The 15,424-nt window shown below is 46.8% G+C and overlaps 2 protein-coding genes across 4 annotated transcripts in view; one reads left to right on the top strand and one right to left on the bottom strand.

Moving 5' to 3' along the window:
• trmt1 (tRNA methyltransferase 1) overlaps positions 1–2,104 on the top strand; it is a 10,229-nt gene extending 8,125 nt beyond the window's left edge. For all 3 annotated transcript variants that reach the window (XM_048247816.1, XM_048247815.1, XM_048247817.1), the window contains exons 12-16: positions 183–291; positions 510–586; positions 788–907; positions 1,186–1,300; positions 1,562–2,104. In XM_048247816.1, coding sequence (XP_048103773.1) covers positions 183–291; positions 510–586; positions 788–907; positions 1,186–1,300; positions 1,562–1,642 — 502 coding nt within the window. In that variant the 3' untranslated portion in view covers positions 1,643–2,104. The remainder of the gene's footprint in view (positions 1–182; positions 292–509; positions 587–787; positions 908–1,185; positions 1,301–1,561) is intronic.
• Positions 2,105–2,832: 728 nt separating this feature from the next.
• On the bottom strand, positions 2,833–15,189 carry man2b1 (mannosidase, alpha, class 2B, member 1). The gene is made up of 23 exons (XM_048247814.1): positions 15,077–15,189; positions 14,732–14,834; positions 14,098–14,271; positions 12,771–12,964; positions 12,217–12,349; positions 11,474–11,619; positions 10,709–10,908; positions 10,260–10,380; positions 9,291–9,369; positions 8,740–8,849; positions 8,152–8,259; positions 7,869–7,985; positions 7,584–7,766; positions 7,180–7,277; positions 6,823–6,943; positions 6,576–6,694; positions 6,028–6,129; positions 5,757–5,844; positions 5,313–5,393; positions 4,685–4,912; positions 4,072–4,221; positions 3,855–3,957; positions 2,833–3,557 (listed from the first exon to the last, which is right to left on the bottom strand). Exons 1-23 carry the CDS (start codon positions 15,179–15,181, stop codon positions 3,454–3,456), a joined length of 2,967 nt encoding a protein of 988 aa, XP_048103771.1. The 5' UTR covers positions 15,182–15,189; the 3' UTR covers positions 2,833–3,453.
• Between the last annotated feature and the right edge of the window lie 235 nt (positions 15,190–15,424).

A 15,424-nucleotide genomic window follows, 5' to 3' on the forward strand; every position in this document is an offset into this window, starting at 1 on the left:
AGTGACCACACTGTCCACACTCACTCACATATGATGCACTTTCTGTTGTAAGTGCACGCAAGTGTGCACACACACACACACACACACACACACACACACACACACATCCCCGCCCCCACACACACACAGACACACACACTTTTAAATCCTCATGCATTGGCCCTATCTGCGCTGGCTTGCAGGTCCGCCCTCCTCCACGCTGGCCACAGAGTGTCCCTGTCTCACGCCTGCAAGAACGCGGTGAAGACGGACGCCCCGCCCGGCGTCCTCTGGGACATCATGCGCTGCTGGGTGAGACCCAACGCCACGCAAACGTCAAATGTGTTGTTGTCGTCGCCGTTCAGACTTCTCCACTGTTATGAACACAGTTCCACTGCTTCTTTAGTTTAGACCTTTTCAACAAAACGTGTGTGTGTTTGTGCGTGTGTTTGTCGCGTGTCTTGGCATCAGGCGCGTCTTGGCGTCTTGGCGTCTTGGCGTCTTGGCGTCGTGTGTTCAATCGATCTCAGGAGAAGGCCAACCCAGTGAAACGGGAGAGGCTGTCGGAGACGAGCCCGGCGTCCCGCATCCTCTCCACTGAGCCCACGTAAGTGCAGCAGTGAGTGGACACCTGGCTCCCCTCTCTCTCTCTCTCTCTCTCTCTCTCTCTCTCTCTCTCTCTCTCTCTCTCTCTCTCTCTCTCTCTCTCTCTCTCTCTCTCTCTCTCTCTCCAGTTTGCTCGCTCTTTCTTCGCTTTTCTCTCTCAGTTTATTCTTCTCTCTTTCTTTCTCTCTTTCTTTCTCTCCAGTCTGCAGGCGTGCTTTGATGTCCGGGAGGACGCCAATCCCCAGTCTCGCCGGCGCCACCTGGTGCGCTTTCAGGAGAACCCACAAGCCAACTGGGGCCCCAAAGCACGGGCCAAAGCTGGGTGGGTCCGCTACATCCATCCATCCATCCATCCATCCATCCCTCTCTGTGTCTCTTTCTCTTACTATTAGAAATACACATTTGTTTTCTATCACATTGAAAGTCGGCCGTGATGACTCTTGTTCAGTACAGTTGCCAAAGTGGAGTGATATTGTGTGCATGGGGAAAAAGGAAAAGAGCATCAGTTATTTTCTCTCTCTCTCGCTCACTCTCTCTCCCTCCCTCCCTCCTTCTCTCTCTCTCTCTCTCTCTCACTCTCCTGTGTTGTGGTTCTCACAGTGGCGGGATTTCCACCGAGCTGGAGGACAAGAGGAAGCAGTTCCAGGGGAAGAGGAAGAACCAGATCACAGACTTGTCCCAGCTTAAGAACGTCCCCTGCAAGAGGTTCAGGAAGGTGAGTGTGCAACACACTTCTCCTACAAAACACACACACACACACACACACACACACACACCTCTCTCTTTCATGCCATCTTCGCTTTCTCATGCAACACTGAGCGCCCAGATTCCTCATCCGTGTTGGCATGACTGAAGCTCGTGGAATTCACAACAGCTGTGCGACAGGAACATTCTCTCCTCCCTCTCCCTCTTTTTTTCTCTCTCTCTTTCTTTCTCTCACTCACTCACACACTCTTCTCTCACTCTCTCACTGCAGGGCACATGCACACATGGAGAGAAATGCTGTTATTCTCACGAGCTGGAGTCGGTGCCCGGTGAAGCTGAGAAGATGGAATGAGGGGGACACAGTGGACTACACACACACACACACACACACACACACACACGCACACACACACGCAACACTTATTTCACTTACACATGCTCCTCTGTCCTCAATGACGGCATGGCCTGCTTATGACTGCGTTTCCCGGAATCCCTCATTCTACGGGCAGCAGCTCAAACAAAGATGTCGGCCTATACTCATACTGTAGTTAATCATTCAGCTTGCGTGTGTATGCCGACCACTGACAGCACAGAATTTCCATGGGTGTAAGCAGCCAGGAAGAGGAACTGTCCATCTCGGATGCATGTTGTGAAATAGAGAGGATGGAAGAGTCTTTATTTTGGAACGAGCTATATGTTGTCACATGTACAGAAAGGGGATTATGGTGTTTGATTGTAGTTCCCCGTTTTTATTATTTTTTTTCTCGTTTTAATTCCTTTTAAAATCTGCAAATAAAACCCCCCTGCTCTCTTCCTTGTTTGTTAACTGTTGTGTGGCCTCTATAGCTGATATTTCAGCGCTTGTGTGTATGTGTCTGGTGGATTTGTAGTTTTCACTAAAGCCTTGTTTTTCATCCCACCAGTCAAGGCCCTGACACATTGCGGGTTAGGACCGTAGTGTTTCACTATTAGCGAGGAAAAGCTAGTCGTAGCCGTAGCAACAGTGAACAAGGGGAGAAGGAGACACGTCAGGAGTGGTGGGCCTGTCCTCAAAAGAGTACGAGGAACATGAAGACCTCACGTAGGAATGGAATTGGATGACGCCTGCCTGCGTTGAGACTGAATTTCAGGTCAGCTGGACATCTAGGGGGGCCAGGGGAAGCCTAAATCACCACATGTGAAGTTTCGGGCCCCAGGCTGATGAAGGGCTGTGGCCCGAAACGTCACATGTGGTGATCTAGCCTACCATTAAAAAACGCTAAGGAGCAGATTCTGGTGTGCGGACTCAACGTTCTTTTACATGCTTGTGCTTTCCTGTCCAGCACCCAGTACTCATCGTTTTGGATGTGCGTGCTGCACCTTCGAACTCTCATGCCTAGGGGCAGCCGGCAGCAGTCTGAGAAGCCGCTGATCTGGAGCTCCACACATGCTGTTGGATAAAATCAGGCCCCCAGAACTCAGAAGGTGCACCATGGTATGTGCTGGGTATCCTTACCATGTTGGTACATGTGAGTGTGTTTGGACTGACAGAATAAGAACACCTTCACATTTGATCATTTATTTTTTTTAAAAATGTAAACAATTAAAGAACAATTACAATCTACCAAAAGAGGGTATTCATGTGAGAAAGGAACAAAAATGTCTATCGCACAGATCATAAATCACTGATCACTGTTGGGTGGAGAATTAAAAAAATAGTTCAACACTGCAGGTTCCTAAACCTCAATAGTTCCAATGCAGTGGAATGGCAGTGGTTTGTAAGAGTGGTCTGAGAATGGATTTGAGATAATAATCGGAGAGACCAAACTCAACTGTTGCAAACAAAATGGGTCACACCTCTCAGCTGGCCCACACAGCCAATCAAATCAATTCACCAGACAACAAAAAGTTCTCCGGTGGTGGTGTGCGACTTGCTGAGGCAGCTTTTGAAATAGGCCAAAAATAAGAATGGTTCATGAAATATGTATGAAACCGAAGGAGGCCTGCCACCCACTGCATTGTGTTGAATTACACTGATGAGGCCGAAACAGCAGAGCGACCTTGAAGTCCAGGTCTGGGCGAGAGAGAGAGAGAGGTCAAGATGAGCCCTTTTAGGCAGCGCTGGCAAGTTGTGACGGAATTTCCTGATTGGTGCTCTCCTTTTTGCTGCTTGCTTGCGATTGGCTAACTCTGGCGGACCCGGAGCAGGAAGGTGCGGATCTCCATGGGGTTGAGGGTGATCTCCCACGGCGACGGGTCGGAGGGTTGCTTCGGCTGGGGAGCTGCGTCTGACAACACAGAGAAACAAGAAGCCAAAAAAATGAGTCATGAAAAGGTGACAGACCCAACAGAAGGTCGTCAGAACATGACGTGTGTGTGTGTGTTGAGAGAAGATGGGGAGAAAAAACAAGCAAGCCAACAACAGGGAAGGTAAAGACCAATGAGGCAATGACCTACTGTACAAGCTTACAATCATGACAACTATATGTGTGTGTCTACACATTCTCTATCCATGTGATATTGTCTACACATATTGTCCCATCCTTCTTGGTAGTTGTAGCATCATGTGTGCATCAGTGTGTTACCTGCGCTGGGCCTCCAGACCAGCCTGCTCATCTCACTCTTCCACTGATTGGCCCCCAGGCTCATCTCTGTGACCCCCATCACCTCCACAGTAGAGAACAGCTTCTGTGGACACACACACGGCTCAGGACACTTATGTCTTTTATGAGTTAGAATGAGTTAGAGAGAGAGGAAAAGAGTGAGTGAGTGTGTGTGTGTGTGTGTGTCTAAGTGTCTAACCTGCAGGTTGACAGTGACAGGCTGTGAGTAGGCTTTGCTCTCCCTGCTCTCGTACTGGTGCTCCAGGCGCAGCAGCACTGAGTCGTAGTCCCACTGAGACACCGTCAGCAGGTGAACAGCAGGGGGCAGCGCAGCCTGCAGCCCTGAGAACTGCAGTAGGACACAGAGAACACTCAGCACTGGCCCAGGCACCACTAGAGGACACAACAGCACCAACACTACAGGCTAATACATGGTAGAAATTGATCATGTAAGAACGCAGGTCATTATCGGGAAATAGGCCTGTGACACAGTTTAACAACAGAGTTGTTACTTATGATACATGTAAAAAGGCATGCTCTGATCTAAACCTTTAAATCAAGAAACACAATGGCACTTCTTTGTCACAATTACATCATAGTATTATAAGATCACTGTATTTATGTATGTACGTAATACGTATATATGTGTGTTTATATATAGACATGTAAGCAATGGCATAATAACTGGCTCCTGTTGCCTTTCCTTCAGGAGACACAGTAAGAGACTGTCTTTGTCTGAACATCCATCCATCCACCCACTCCATCCATCCCTCCACTCCATCCATCCCCCCTCTCCTTTGCCCCCTCCTGACCTCCAGGCGTGCGCTGGCCGGTGCTGGGCCCTCCTGGAAGCTGAGCAGCGGCTGCAGCACCTGGGCCTGGGCGAGGGGCCGGTGGGAGTCGGCGGCCGTGTCGGGCGGCGTGAGGGAGAGCAGGAGCCGGCCGCGCACCACCAGACCCTCGGGGCCGCCGGCCTCACTCGTCTCGTTCAGGGGCTCGCCCACGCCGCGCACGTCATCGTACAGCAGCCGCCGGTGCAGCTGAGAGAGAGAGACAGAGAGACAGACAGACAGAGGGTGGGTATGTACATAAACATGATTATGAATATAAGAGAATCAAACAAACATACTGTATGTATACCGGTATGCTAAGGCTGTGCAAATAATCAAATTAATCGTCAATGATGGCTTCCAATGATTATGTAAAAACAACATAATTTAACACATTTCATTACAGTATATTCACAAGCCCTCATAAAAATATAAAGGTATCCAATAGGGTTTGTTAATAGCTTATCAGGGACAACTCTAGTATCCTAATCATTTTCAGTTCCCGGTTTGAATGTGAGAATAACTGGTGCGGTGTTGTACACCTGGGGACGCTCCAGCGGAGCATTAGAGCCTGTGGTGTTGACGCAGAAGCCCGTTCGGCCTGTCTTACCATGATCTCCAGGGAGCCGTCCACTATGCTGCTTCCCCCCTGGGAGCGGTCAGTCACCACTGTCAGCTGAGACTCTTTGTCCTGAGGCACGCACGCACACGCACACACACACACACACACACTTTGTTTTTCCACAGTGGAGATATAATTTCATCATCAGCACTGAAGCAGCAAAAGGACTACTAGATAACTAACGCTCATGGCTGCATTTACAGTTAAGACAGACAAACACACAGATAAATTCTGACCATCTCAAGCATATACCAGATTCTACTGCCTCCTGAAAAGAGCACTCGCCTGACATGAAAGCACAAAGCCCACTTTCACACTCCAACAGCAAGCAATGAGACCGAACAAAAACATGCAATTCTGAGATGCCAGGTCCCAGTTCCACAGCACAGACGGCCTTGGCGTCTGGCCAGACCGGTCAGAAGTGGCACGCACCTTGATGTAGGCTCGGGAGTTGATGGGGTAATAGTTGCCAGCGATTGGCTCCGACTGTTTCAGGTCCCACGTGGGACGGTAGTCTCTCCTGTTGGATGGACAGAGACGCACAGATGTCAGTCCACTGTGTTTTTTTTAACTATAGACTCACAGTCAGCCTCATGGTTTGACTGAGTCTACTGTGAACTGGAGTTGATTTCTACAGAGGCAGACAGGAATGGAACACAGGGTCGTCATGGTCACGGCTGGTCACTACTTGGTCATTTCTTACCGTCGCTCCAGGACCTCTCGCCCATTGGAGTCGGTGTAGAAATAGCCGGAGGTGTTGATGTCAGTGTCCAGGCGAGTGATCACCTCCTTCCCCAGAGCATCTCTAGAGAGAGAGAGAGAGAGAGAGAGAGAGAGAGAGAGAGAGAGAGACAGAGAGACAGACAGACAGAGACAGAGAGAGAGAGACAGACAGACAGACAGAGAGACAGACACAGACAGAGAGACAGAGAGAGACAGACAGACAGACAGACAGACAGACAGACAGACAGACAGACAGACAGACAGACAGACAGACAGACAGACAGACAGACAGACAGACAGACAGACAGAGAAATCAATTATAGTAATAACAAATGTAGAATGTATATTCACATGCAACTCACTCTCTATTTGTGCAGGGTGGAACTGTTTGTACAGCCACTTTATTATTCTGAGTGTTTGACTGCTATACTGACTGTGTGAGTGTGTGTATATGTGTTTATTTCATGCATCTCTTTCGGTCACTGAGCAGAGTGTGTGAGTCTCAGTGTGTGTGTGTGTCTCACTCACTCGATAGGCACAGGGCCCACTGTCCACTCCAGCTCCAGCTCTCTGCTGTCCGCATACAGACGCACCACCTGAGACAACCAGGGGCTGAACATCTGCCTCACCTCCTGAACCACCCCGTTCTGAAACACACACACACACACACAAACCAGAACCACTGTAAATGTGCACAGGACGGCACAATCTCAAACCCCATGTGTGGTCAAGTGTCCTCTCCACATGTCCTGCTCGCTGGGGGCGGCTGCTGTACCTGTACGCTCTGGATCTTGGCCGTCTTGCTGATGATGAACGGCGTGGAACAGTTTGGCCTGAAGATGTAGGCGCCCGACGGCTGAATGCTGTCTTCATTGTTCCCCGCGCTGGCATTGTACCTGAAAGAGAGAGACACACACACACACACACACACACACAGCTGGTGAGATGAACACTAGTACTCTCCTGCAGATGATGACTAAAAGCAGAACTGTTTAAAGAGGAACGATATGGCTAAATGTGCTTCCACTTCACTCAAACCTGAACTCACATGATGCGGGCAGTGTGTGAGTCAGTGGAAGACACTCTCTGTGTGTGTGTGTGTGACTGTGGCAAAGCTGGTGCAGCGTCTCACCAGTAGAAGTTCTGGCTCAGCTTGATGCTCTGCTGGGTCTCCAGGTTACTCAGGCTGCTCAGCAGGCCCGTGGCAGGGTCAAAGGTCACCTTCAGGAACTAAGAATGGGAGAGCAGCCAATGAGCTTACAGAGGAAGTGTGCAGAGAGATACCACAGCAGAGACATACAAGTAATTCCAGTCTAAACTCTAGATTACAGCTCATAAAGCATTGCAATATCTACATGATTCACACAAGGCGCAAAAGCGTCTATGATTAGTAGTAGTAGTAGTAGTAGTAGTAGTAGTAGTAGTAGTAATAATAATAATAATAATAATAGGCTAGTTGAGCAGTGGGGGTCTACTCCATCCACCTTAGTGGAGTCTTAGTGTGGTCTTTTTGTCCTGTTGCCTCTTTGAGCAGACCTTGTTCTGTATTGTGAGGGGAGCCTTGGGCCGTGGTGGTGGAGGTGGAGGTGCGTTCTGGAGCAGGGAGATGGAGTAGGTGGTGTAGCCCAGCGGAGGCGCCTCAACCTGGAACACCAGCTCGTTCAGCGCCCAGCCTCGATGGCCCCTCAGAGCCTTGGTGGCCTTGGGCACGGGGATCACCTGCGGAGGAGCAGGTGAACAATGTCTCACGTTCAACTCTTAAAATGACACTGTAGTAAACTGATCACACACACACACACAGACACAGACACAGACACACACCTCACTGTCTACAGCTTTGCCCTGGACATCTGCAACGCTGTAGGCACTGCCGTTAACAGGCAGCCGTACGGACCAGCTAACGGGGTGTGCCAGAGGGTTGTACACGTTCATGGTGAACTGAGAGAGAGAAAGAAAGAGAGACAGAGACAGATCAATTAATCATAAATTGTCATATATTTATAACACTGTTAAAATGTTACACTGCATAGCATTGATATGCTTCCAATATGTCCATAATCAGCATATAACAACAGGTTGGCGTGGTGTTGTCGTTGTGTTGTACCATTTTGCTGGATTCGGTCAGTGGGCACACGCTGATGTTGAGGTTCTCACAGAACGAACGAGGGGCATCAGAACCAGTGAGGACGGCCAGAGAGTTACGGACCAACACCTGAGAGAGAGAGAGAGAGAGAGAGAAATGTTTGGGCAAGTGAGATGGAGAGAAAATAAAAGACAGAGGGATCAGAGGGAAAAGGGGAAAACAGCAGAGAGAAAGAAAGAAAGAAAGAAAGAAAGAAAGAAAGAAAGAAAGAGACAGACAGACAGACAAGAAAGAAAAGAAAGACAAAAAGAAAGAAAGAAAGACAAAAAGAAAGCCCACACAGGAGTGTGACTGAACCCTACTGAAACCCTACAGCTGTGGTGCGCACTAACTTCTCATGTGTTTCTTATCAGCACCAAGCCATCAGCTCTGAGGACCTTTCTCACAGTACCACACGAAACCAATGTGCCGCTGTGGAAGGAGATCACCAGCGGATGGGCTCTCCACACTCTACTGTATTGTTCTTGGCAGCGGCACCTGGACCGGAATGGCCACAATGGGCCCCATTGAGCAGAGAGGCCCCTGGAGCTGTGGTATCTTGCGAGGTACCTTGCAGTAGGCCCAGCCGCTGGCCAGTCTGCGGGCGTAGTCGTAGGCCACGTGCTGCTTCTCCGTCCCCGACACCGCGTCGTGGTGCTGCGCCACCGCCATGGCCTTTCCTGCCAATCAGAGCAGAGCTTCATGAGGGAGGCATCCAATCACGACCAGGTTTGCTCAACATCTTTACTTAAGTTCACTAAACATATTGTCTATATGTGGTATTGTATAAGTTAGAGTGACCCCATCAGCCAGAAATACATTTCTTCTTTGTGCTAACTCACTTGGCCAAATAAATGTGATTGTGATTTAGATTCTATAGGCTACAGGTGGTTGGTCACTTACTGATTGGTTTCTTGACTTCAGTTAAAATAACACCACTCCACAATGGGCATTATGAATGAAAAGACGACAAGACAAGGACCAAGTGTTTGGTTGTAATATGAGCGTATGACTTAAGATCATCCATATTTAAAGCGCGTCAACGACACTAACAAAGAAATCTGATGCTGAAATGTCAGTATTCCAACATAAACATATCAAGCACTGAAAGTCAAACTCACTCAGGGTGTCGCTGGTCCCCTTCCCATAGGGGCCACTCCTGGACCTTGGCCCGCCCAGAACCTCCAGCTGATTGCAAGTCTGGTGAAGGGAGCAAGAGGGAATGTAAAACAAATCACTCCTTCAAACCAAGAGTGACAGCTAGGGAACACTACGGGTGGGGAGTGGCGTGGTGGTGCAAAACCAATTCAGCCTAAAGGCCCGTCCACACTGCTAACGATAACTACGAAGACAACGATAACCGTAACGATATGAACGTCCACACTGCTAACGATAACTACGAAGACAACGATAACCGTAACGATATGAACGTCCACACTGCTAACGATAACTACGAAGACAACGATAACCGTAACGATATGAACGTCCACACTGCTAACGATAACTATGAAGACAACGATAACTAACTAGACGTCCACACTGCAAACGATAACTATGAAGACAACGATAACTAACTAGACGTCCACACTGCAAACGATAACTATGAAGACAACGATAACTAACTAAACATCCACACAGACCAACCATGAGGAGAGTCAGAGGAACAGTCTTCATTTTCATTATTGTTCCATCTTAAATTCAATGGATGCTGATTAGTTCTGTGTTCGATCATTCACATTGTCATCGTTATAGTACGCAGTATGGACGTTGTCGCTCTTATTAGCAAGCGTGATCTTTAAACTGGAATGTTTACGGTGGCAGTTACAGTTATCGTAATGGGCCCTAACAAGTGCCACAGTTGAGTCTCCTCAGTATTTTATGCCATTCACTCAGATGAGAATATTAGATCAAAAACTTAACTCAACAGCTGGGGGAGATCTGCTGGCATGGACAAACACTGATCATCAGGACGAGAAATAGTTTGCAAGACCTCTCTGTATGTCTCAATGCAGTAGACAGGTGAAGGCTTGCACATTTTTGGGGAAGAGAAGTTTGGGGAGAGAGTGTTGTAAGGCGGTCAAGGCTGTGACCTGTAGGTAGCTGTTGCTTTGCCTCTCGTAGCGCTTCAGAGCAGGTCGGCTGGTGAAGTAGCCCGTCCAGAAGTCATGAGCATCATCAGCGTATGGGAAGAAGTCGTCCGTCTTCAGGGCCCTAAGAGAGTGAGGGAGAGAAAACAAGAGAAAAGAAAATGCCATAAAATGCGAGAATAAATATAGAGAAAGAAAAAAAGAGGTTGGATGAGGTGTCATTATAATATTAAGTTATATTGAATTTTCAATTGAAGTAAATCATATTGTAGCAATATCAAGCCATATCTTCTATTATGAATGCATCGCAGTAACATTACCTTACAGAAATCAAATTAAACTTGCCATATGAAATGCTTGCTACCTACATTTAATGATCCAGACACACATTAAGTAGTTGAACAGTAACACATTTGTAACACATGAGTCAGTGTGTGTGTGTGTGTACAGACCAGGTGGAGTTGGCACGGTGGAGCTCCTGCAGGTAGCAGGAGGGGGTGGAGTAAAGCACGTTGACGTTGCTGCCCGCCGCCTGCTGGCCATTGACGTAGCGGATGAGCTTGTCCATGTTCTTGTACCACAGATTGGCGTTCTCGTACTGGAAGTCGGAGCCCATGGTCATGATGATGTGGTTGGTCTTGTAGATTTTGGACTGGGGAGGCACAAAATTATCACAGCATTCAACACACTTGCAAAGACGCAAAATCACAAGTATAAGTATATATACTCTTTTGATCCCGTGAGGGAAATTTGGTCTCTGCATTTATCCCAATCCGTGAATTAGTGAAACACACTCAGCACACAGTTAACACACAGTGAGGTGAAGCACACACTAATCCCGGCGAGTGAGCTGCCTGCAACAACAGTGGCGTTCGGGGAGCAGTGAGGGGTTAGGTGCCTTGCTCAAGGGCACTTCAGCCGTGCCTACTGGTCGGGGTTCGAACCATTCGAACCGTAACCCTCCGGTTACAAGTCCGAAGTGCTAACCAGTAGGCCACGGCTGCCCCTATTGAAATTTGAAAACACAACTGTACTGTGATTCCAGCCTTGTGATATATTGATATGCCAGTATTGGGAAATTACATTAGGACAATTAAGAATTATTGATGATAATCACATTGTGGGGTTTCTACAGACGCACAGGTCCTATGTATTGAAAAATGACTTATCTGTATCTGTCATATTTATCTACTAAAAAAAGGTCATCATTCTCTTACTTGGCTATGGGCTGTCTCCAGAAACTTCCGCACCATCTCATCCACGTTGAAGTCTTCCAGGTATGGGTCGTCACGGATCGGAGCGTCACTGCAGGACTGGTCCCAACAGAAGCCATCCGGAGGGTTGTAGCCATTGGGAAGGATGCCTGTGAGGGACATACAGAGCAGTGGAGAAAGAAAGAAGGAAAATAGAGGCAGAGACACAGGAGAGAGGCGAAAGTGTATTCTCAATTTTACAATCAGCATTCTTCAATCAGGGTTCCCACTCTAAGTCAAATGTAAAACTCCATGACTTTTCCCTGACAAAAAACCTGAATTTCCATGACTTACTATATAATGAATGGCACAATATACCGACCAATGATTTCAGAGCAGCTGTGTAGCGTTCAAGAATCTTTTACTTTTTTAGAGCTGGAGATGAATACATGGGCATTGAATAAACAAAGTTGGGCAAGCAGTAAAGCTAATAACCAGATATACACCAATTATGCATGGAAATATTTGTATTGGTGTGTTTTGGCAAGTACATTTTAAACTGCTACAGCAAAAAACCTGGTTTTGAAACTTCAAATTAGTTAGAAACCATGGTTTCATAACTTTAAATCGGTTCAAAACCATGGTTTCAGAACTTCAAATCGGTTTAAAACCATGGTTTCATTTCACTCAAATGAGTCCAACGTTCTGCTTTTGCCATGTCTAGTGTTGAGGGCTGGTGTTGGGTGTTTGGCGTTGGGTGTGGGTACCGGTGAAGAGGTCAGCCATGGGGGGAGAGAGACTCTCGCTGGCCCTCCATAGCAGCTCCAGCTCCTTGGCCTTCATCCGCCGGCTCTTGTCCTGGTAGTCCAGACGGCCAAAGAAGAAGCCATCATAGCCCATCTGAGACGAGGACGGAGGACGACATCCAGGCAACAAAATGGAGGGAAATGGAGGAAAAGTGAGTTCCAAAGTTGCAAAGTTTAAATTATTTACACTATTTTTATTTACCAGATTTTGTTATGAGTCCATTCCTGCTAGCAGTTATTTGTGAAGTATCATTGGCTAAAGCAATATGACGCTAAACCTTTGTCAAGAACCAATAAAGCTTAAATGCAATACAACAAAATATGGCTCATGGTGTTAATTCTCCTGACATAAATGGACCTGGTTATGCAAGAGGCAGCAGTTATCCAGCTGCATGATCACATTGTTTCTTTGTAACATAATTTTGTCGCCTCTGTTTCAATTCCGAGATTGTGTCTATTTTTGATGTTAGTGCTGGAGGGCCCGTCTCTAAAGCACACCTCCCCCATGTGTTTACCTGGGCGAATATGGAGGCGTGTTCTCGGGCGTGTCCAAAGGGGTCGATGTGCCAGGCGACGCGCGGGCGCCCGCACGCACCGAAGGTGTCGTTGAGGAAGCGCAGGCCCAGGGTCATCTGGTCGATGACAGCGCTGTAGTGCGTGGTGGCCTCGTCGCTCATGCACCAGCCGCCGTTTATGAACTCCAGACGACCTGAGAGGAGCAGAGTGAGTGAGTGAGTGAAGGAGAGAGTGAAGGAAGAGAGTAAAAGGAGGAGAGTGAGAAGGAGAAGAAATGAAGGTAAGGAGAGTGAAAAGGAGAGTGAGAGAGTAAGGAGAAGTGAAGAAAAGTAAATGAAAAATAAATAAAAGGAAAAGAAATGAATGAAATCAGAGGAAAGAAAGAAACAAATCATGAAATAAATAAAGAAATCAAACATCTGATAAAATAAAATAAATCGTCATCGAAGAAAAGCAAAATGAAATCAAGAAAATAAATAAACAAAAGTAAATGAAATAATATAAACAAAATGAAATAAATAATGAAAAACAAAATAAATAGAGAAAGAAATCTCAAAGAAAAAAATCGCGAAATGAAATATAAATAAAGAAAACAAAGATAAATGAAAATGTCGTCAAAATAAAGAAATAGAAGTGAAATAAAGTAAACAAAAGGGGAGAGGTGAAAAGTGTGTAAAAGAAAAGAGAGTGTGTGAAGGAGAGTGAAGTGGGTGAGTGAGTGAAGTGTAAAGAAATCAAAAATAAATGAGTGGTGAGTGTGTGAATAAAGAGAGTGAAGGAGTAAGTAAATAGAGTGTAAAAAAGAAAATGAAGAAGTGAAGTAAAGTGAGTGTGTGAAAAAATGAAGGAGTGAGTGAAGGAGAGAGTGAGTGAGTGAAGGAGTGAGTATCAGGAAGAGAGAGGGAGAAAGAAACAGGAAAGTGGATGGTGATTTTCAAAAAGTGATTGAATTTATCTTTCTACTGAAACTCAATGCTATCAAAATTCAATCTGGCTACTAGTAGCAAAAATTAAATGTAACAACTCGCGATCAAATGTAGATAGATAGATAGATAGATAGATAGATACTTTATTGATCCCCAAGGGGAAATTCAAGATGTATGACTGATTGTAAAAGTACAGATGATGCCTTCCAAAATCTGGTTTTGTAAGTCACTCATCTATATTACCAGTACATGTACTGCCAGACAGTTGGACATCCAGACATCTAGGCTCCCCTTCCTTCATGACCCAAATCTAGATCTCTGCCCTACAATAACACTTCCTTAGTGCTGAAGGCTATTTCCACCGCTACAGGCTCATGTGAGGTGGCAGTGCGCTCGCTACCTTCATTGACCAGCTGGGTGACGACGCGGCGCGTGGCCTGGTCCTGCTGCCTCCACCAGCGGTAGAAGAAGGCCGACTCCACGTAGATGAAACGGCGAGCCGGGTCCTTCTGAAGCTCCTGCACCACCGAGTCCAGGATGTACTGAACGCCAGCATGCTGGATGTCGTTACGGTCTGTGTGTTGGACGGACACACACACACACACACACACACACATATGCAATGAATGAATTAACAGTACATTTCATGAACACATGCAGAAACAGACATAGTTCATCATTGACAAACATGCTTGTCTTGAAAAGACAATAAAGCAGACCATCGAATTAGTGTCACATAACTATAAAACTGCTGAAAGAACAGGTGGTGGTTGTGTGTTTGTTAAACATTAATTTTAAAATGTGACAATCATATGGCCATCATGCATGCTGACTCCACCATCACATGACCCTTAGGTTACTGGCCAGATGCAAACCTATCAAACTGTTATAGCACACGCCTACATCACTGTTAATATGCCACAATACAGTAGGCTAACGTCATAGCATTTGGTCTAGCATAGGATGATGCACAAAGTGTCTAATACAACTGCAAACCCATTCTGCAAAAAAATATCATTTCAAAAGACTCTGACCTCCGTAGTAATACTGGTCGACGGTCTTGAGCCAACCCACATCGTCGTGTGTATGTGGAACCAAGTGAACGTTGAGCATGGACGGGTCGGTGGCAGGGCATGACTGAAATGTTTCGCAGGCATGCACAATGAATTCAGAGTTCAGGCGAAAACAAGATTATTAAGTGAACCAGAGCACTTTCATTAAAGAAGTAGGAGCCACTGTCTTTCTTGTAAGAACCAGTGACCGCGAGTGTCAGGTAAGTTAAGATAAGCATCTCAAAAAACATCTTCAGTTTCCTTTGACAGACTCTCCTCCACACGACATGTTCGACACAGCCTACTCGCAAGTGGCTATTTACTCACCTCGTACCCACAGACAGGGTTGCGAATATTGGTCGGAAATCCAGAAACACCGGATTGCAAGAGCGAAAACACCAGCACCACAACTGTGTATTGGTAAGGCGCCATGTTGACTGTCTCTGCCTGTCATGTGACAGCGGTTTCTTATTTATTTATTTACCCACGTGACTCTCCTTCCGTCTTGTATGCAGCGTCTGGCAGCGTGTCGTTTTGAGGAATGGAAACCAGGCTTGGAATTTCACCATTCTGGGGGCAAGGCCACTTGGCCTTCAATTGGGCATATTTGGTGGGGGGCACAAAGGCCACATGTCAGGGCACCAAGGCCAAAGTTAACTATACAGTAGTAGCATA

Source organism: Alosa alosa, chromosome 7, assembly GCF_017589495.1.
Source record: "Alosa alosa isolate M-15738 ecotype Scorff River chromosome 7, AALO_Geno_1.1, whole genome shotgun sequence".
In the NCBI taxonomy this organism is placed as follows: Eukaryota; Metazoa; Chordata; class Actinopteri; order Clupeiformes; family Clupeidae; genus Alosa; species Alosa alosa.

Excerpts from the sequence above, each read along its gene's own strand:
- man2b1 (XM_048247814.1), bottom strand. The coding sequence starts at position 15,181 with ATGGCGCCTTACCAATACACAGTTGTGGTGCTGGTGTTTTCGCTCTTG. Across the intron at positions 7,986-8,151 it reads TGACCGAATCCAGCAAAATG|TTCACCATGAACGTGTACAA; the intron begins GTACAACACAAC and ends TCTCTCTCTCAG. Across the intron at positions 6,695-6,822 it reads CCAAGATCCAGAGCGTACAG|AACGGGGTGGTTCAGGAGGT; the intron begins GTACAGCAGCCG and ends TGTGTGTTTCAG.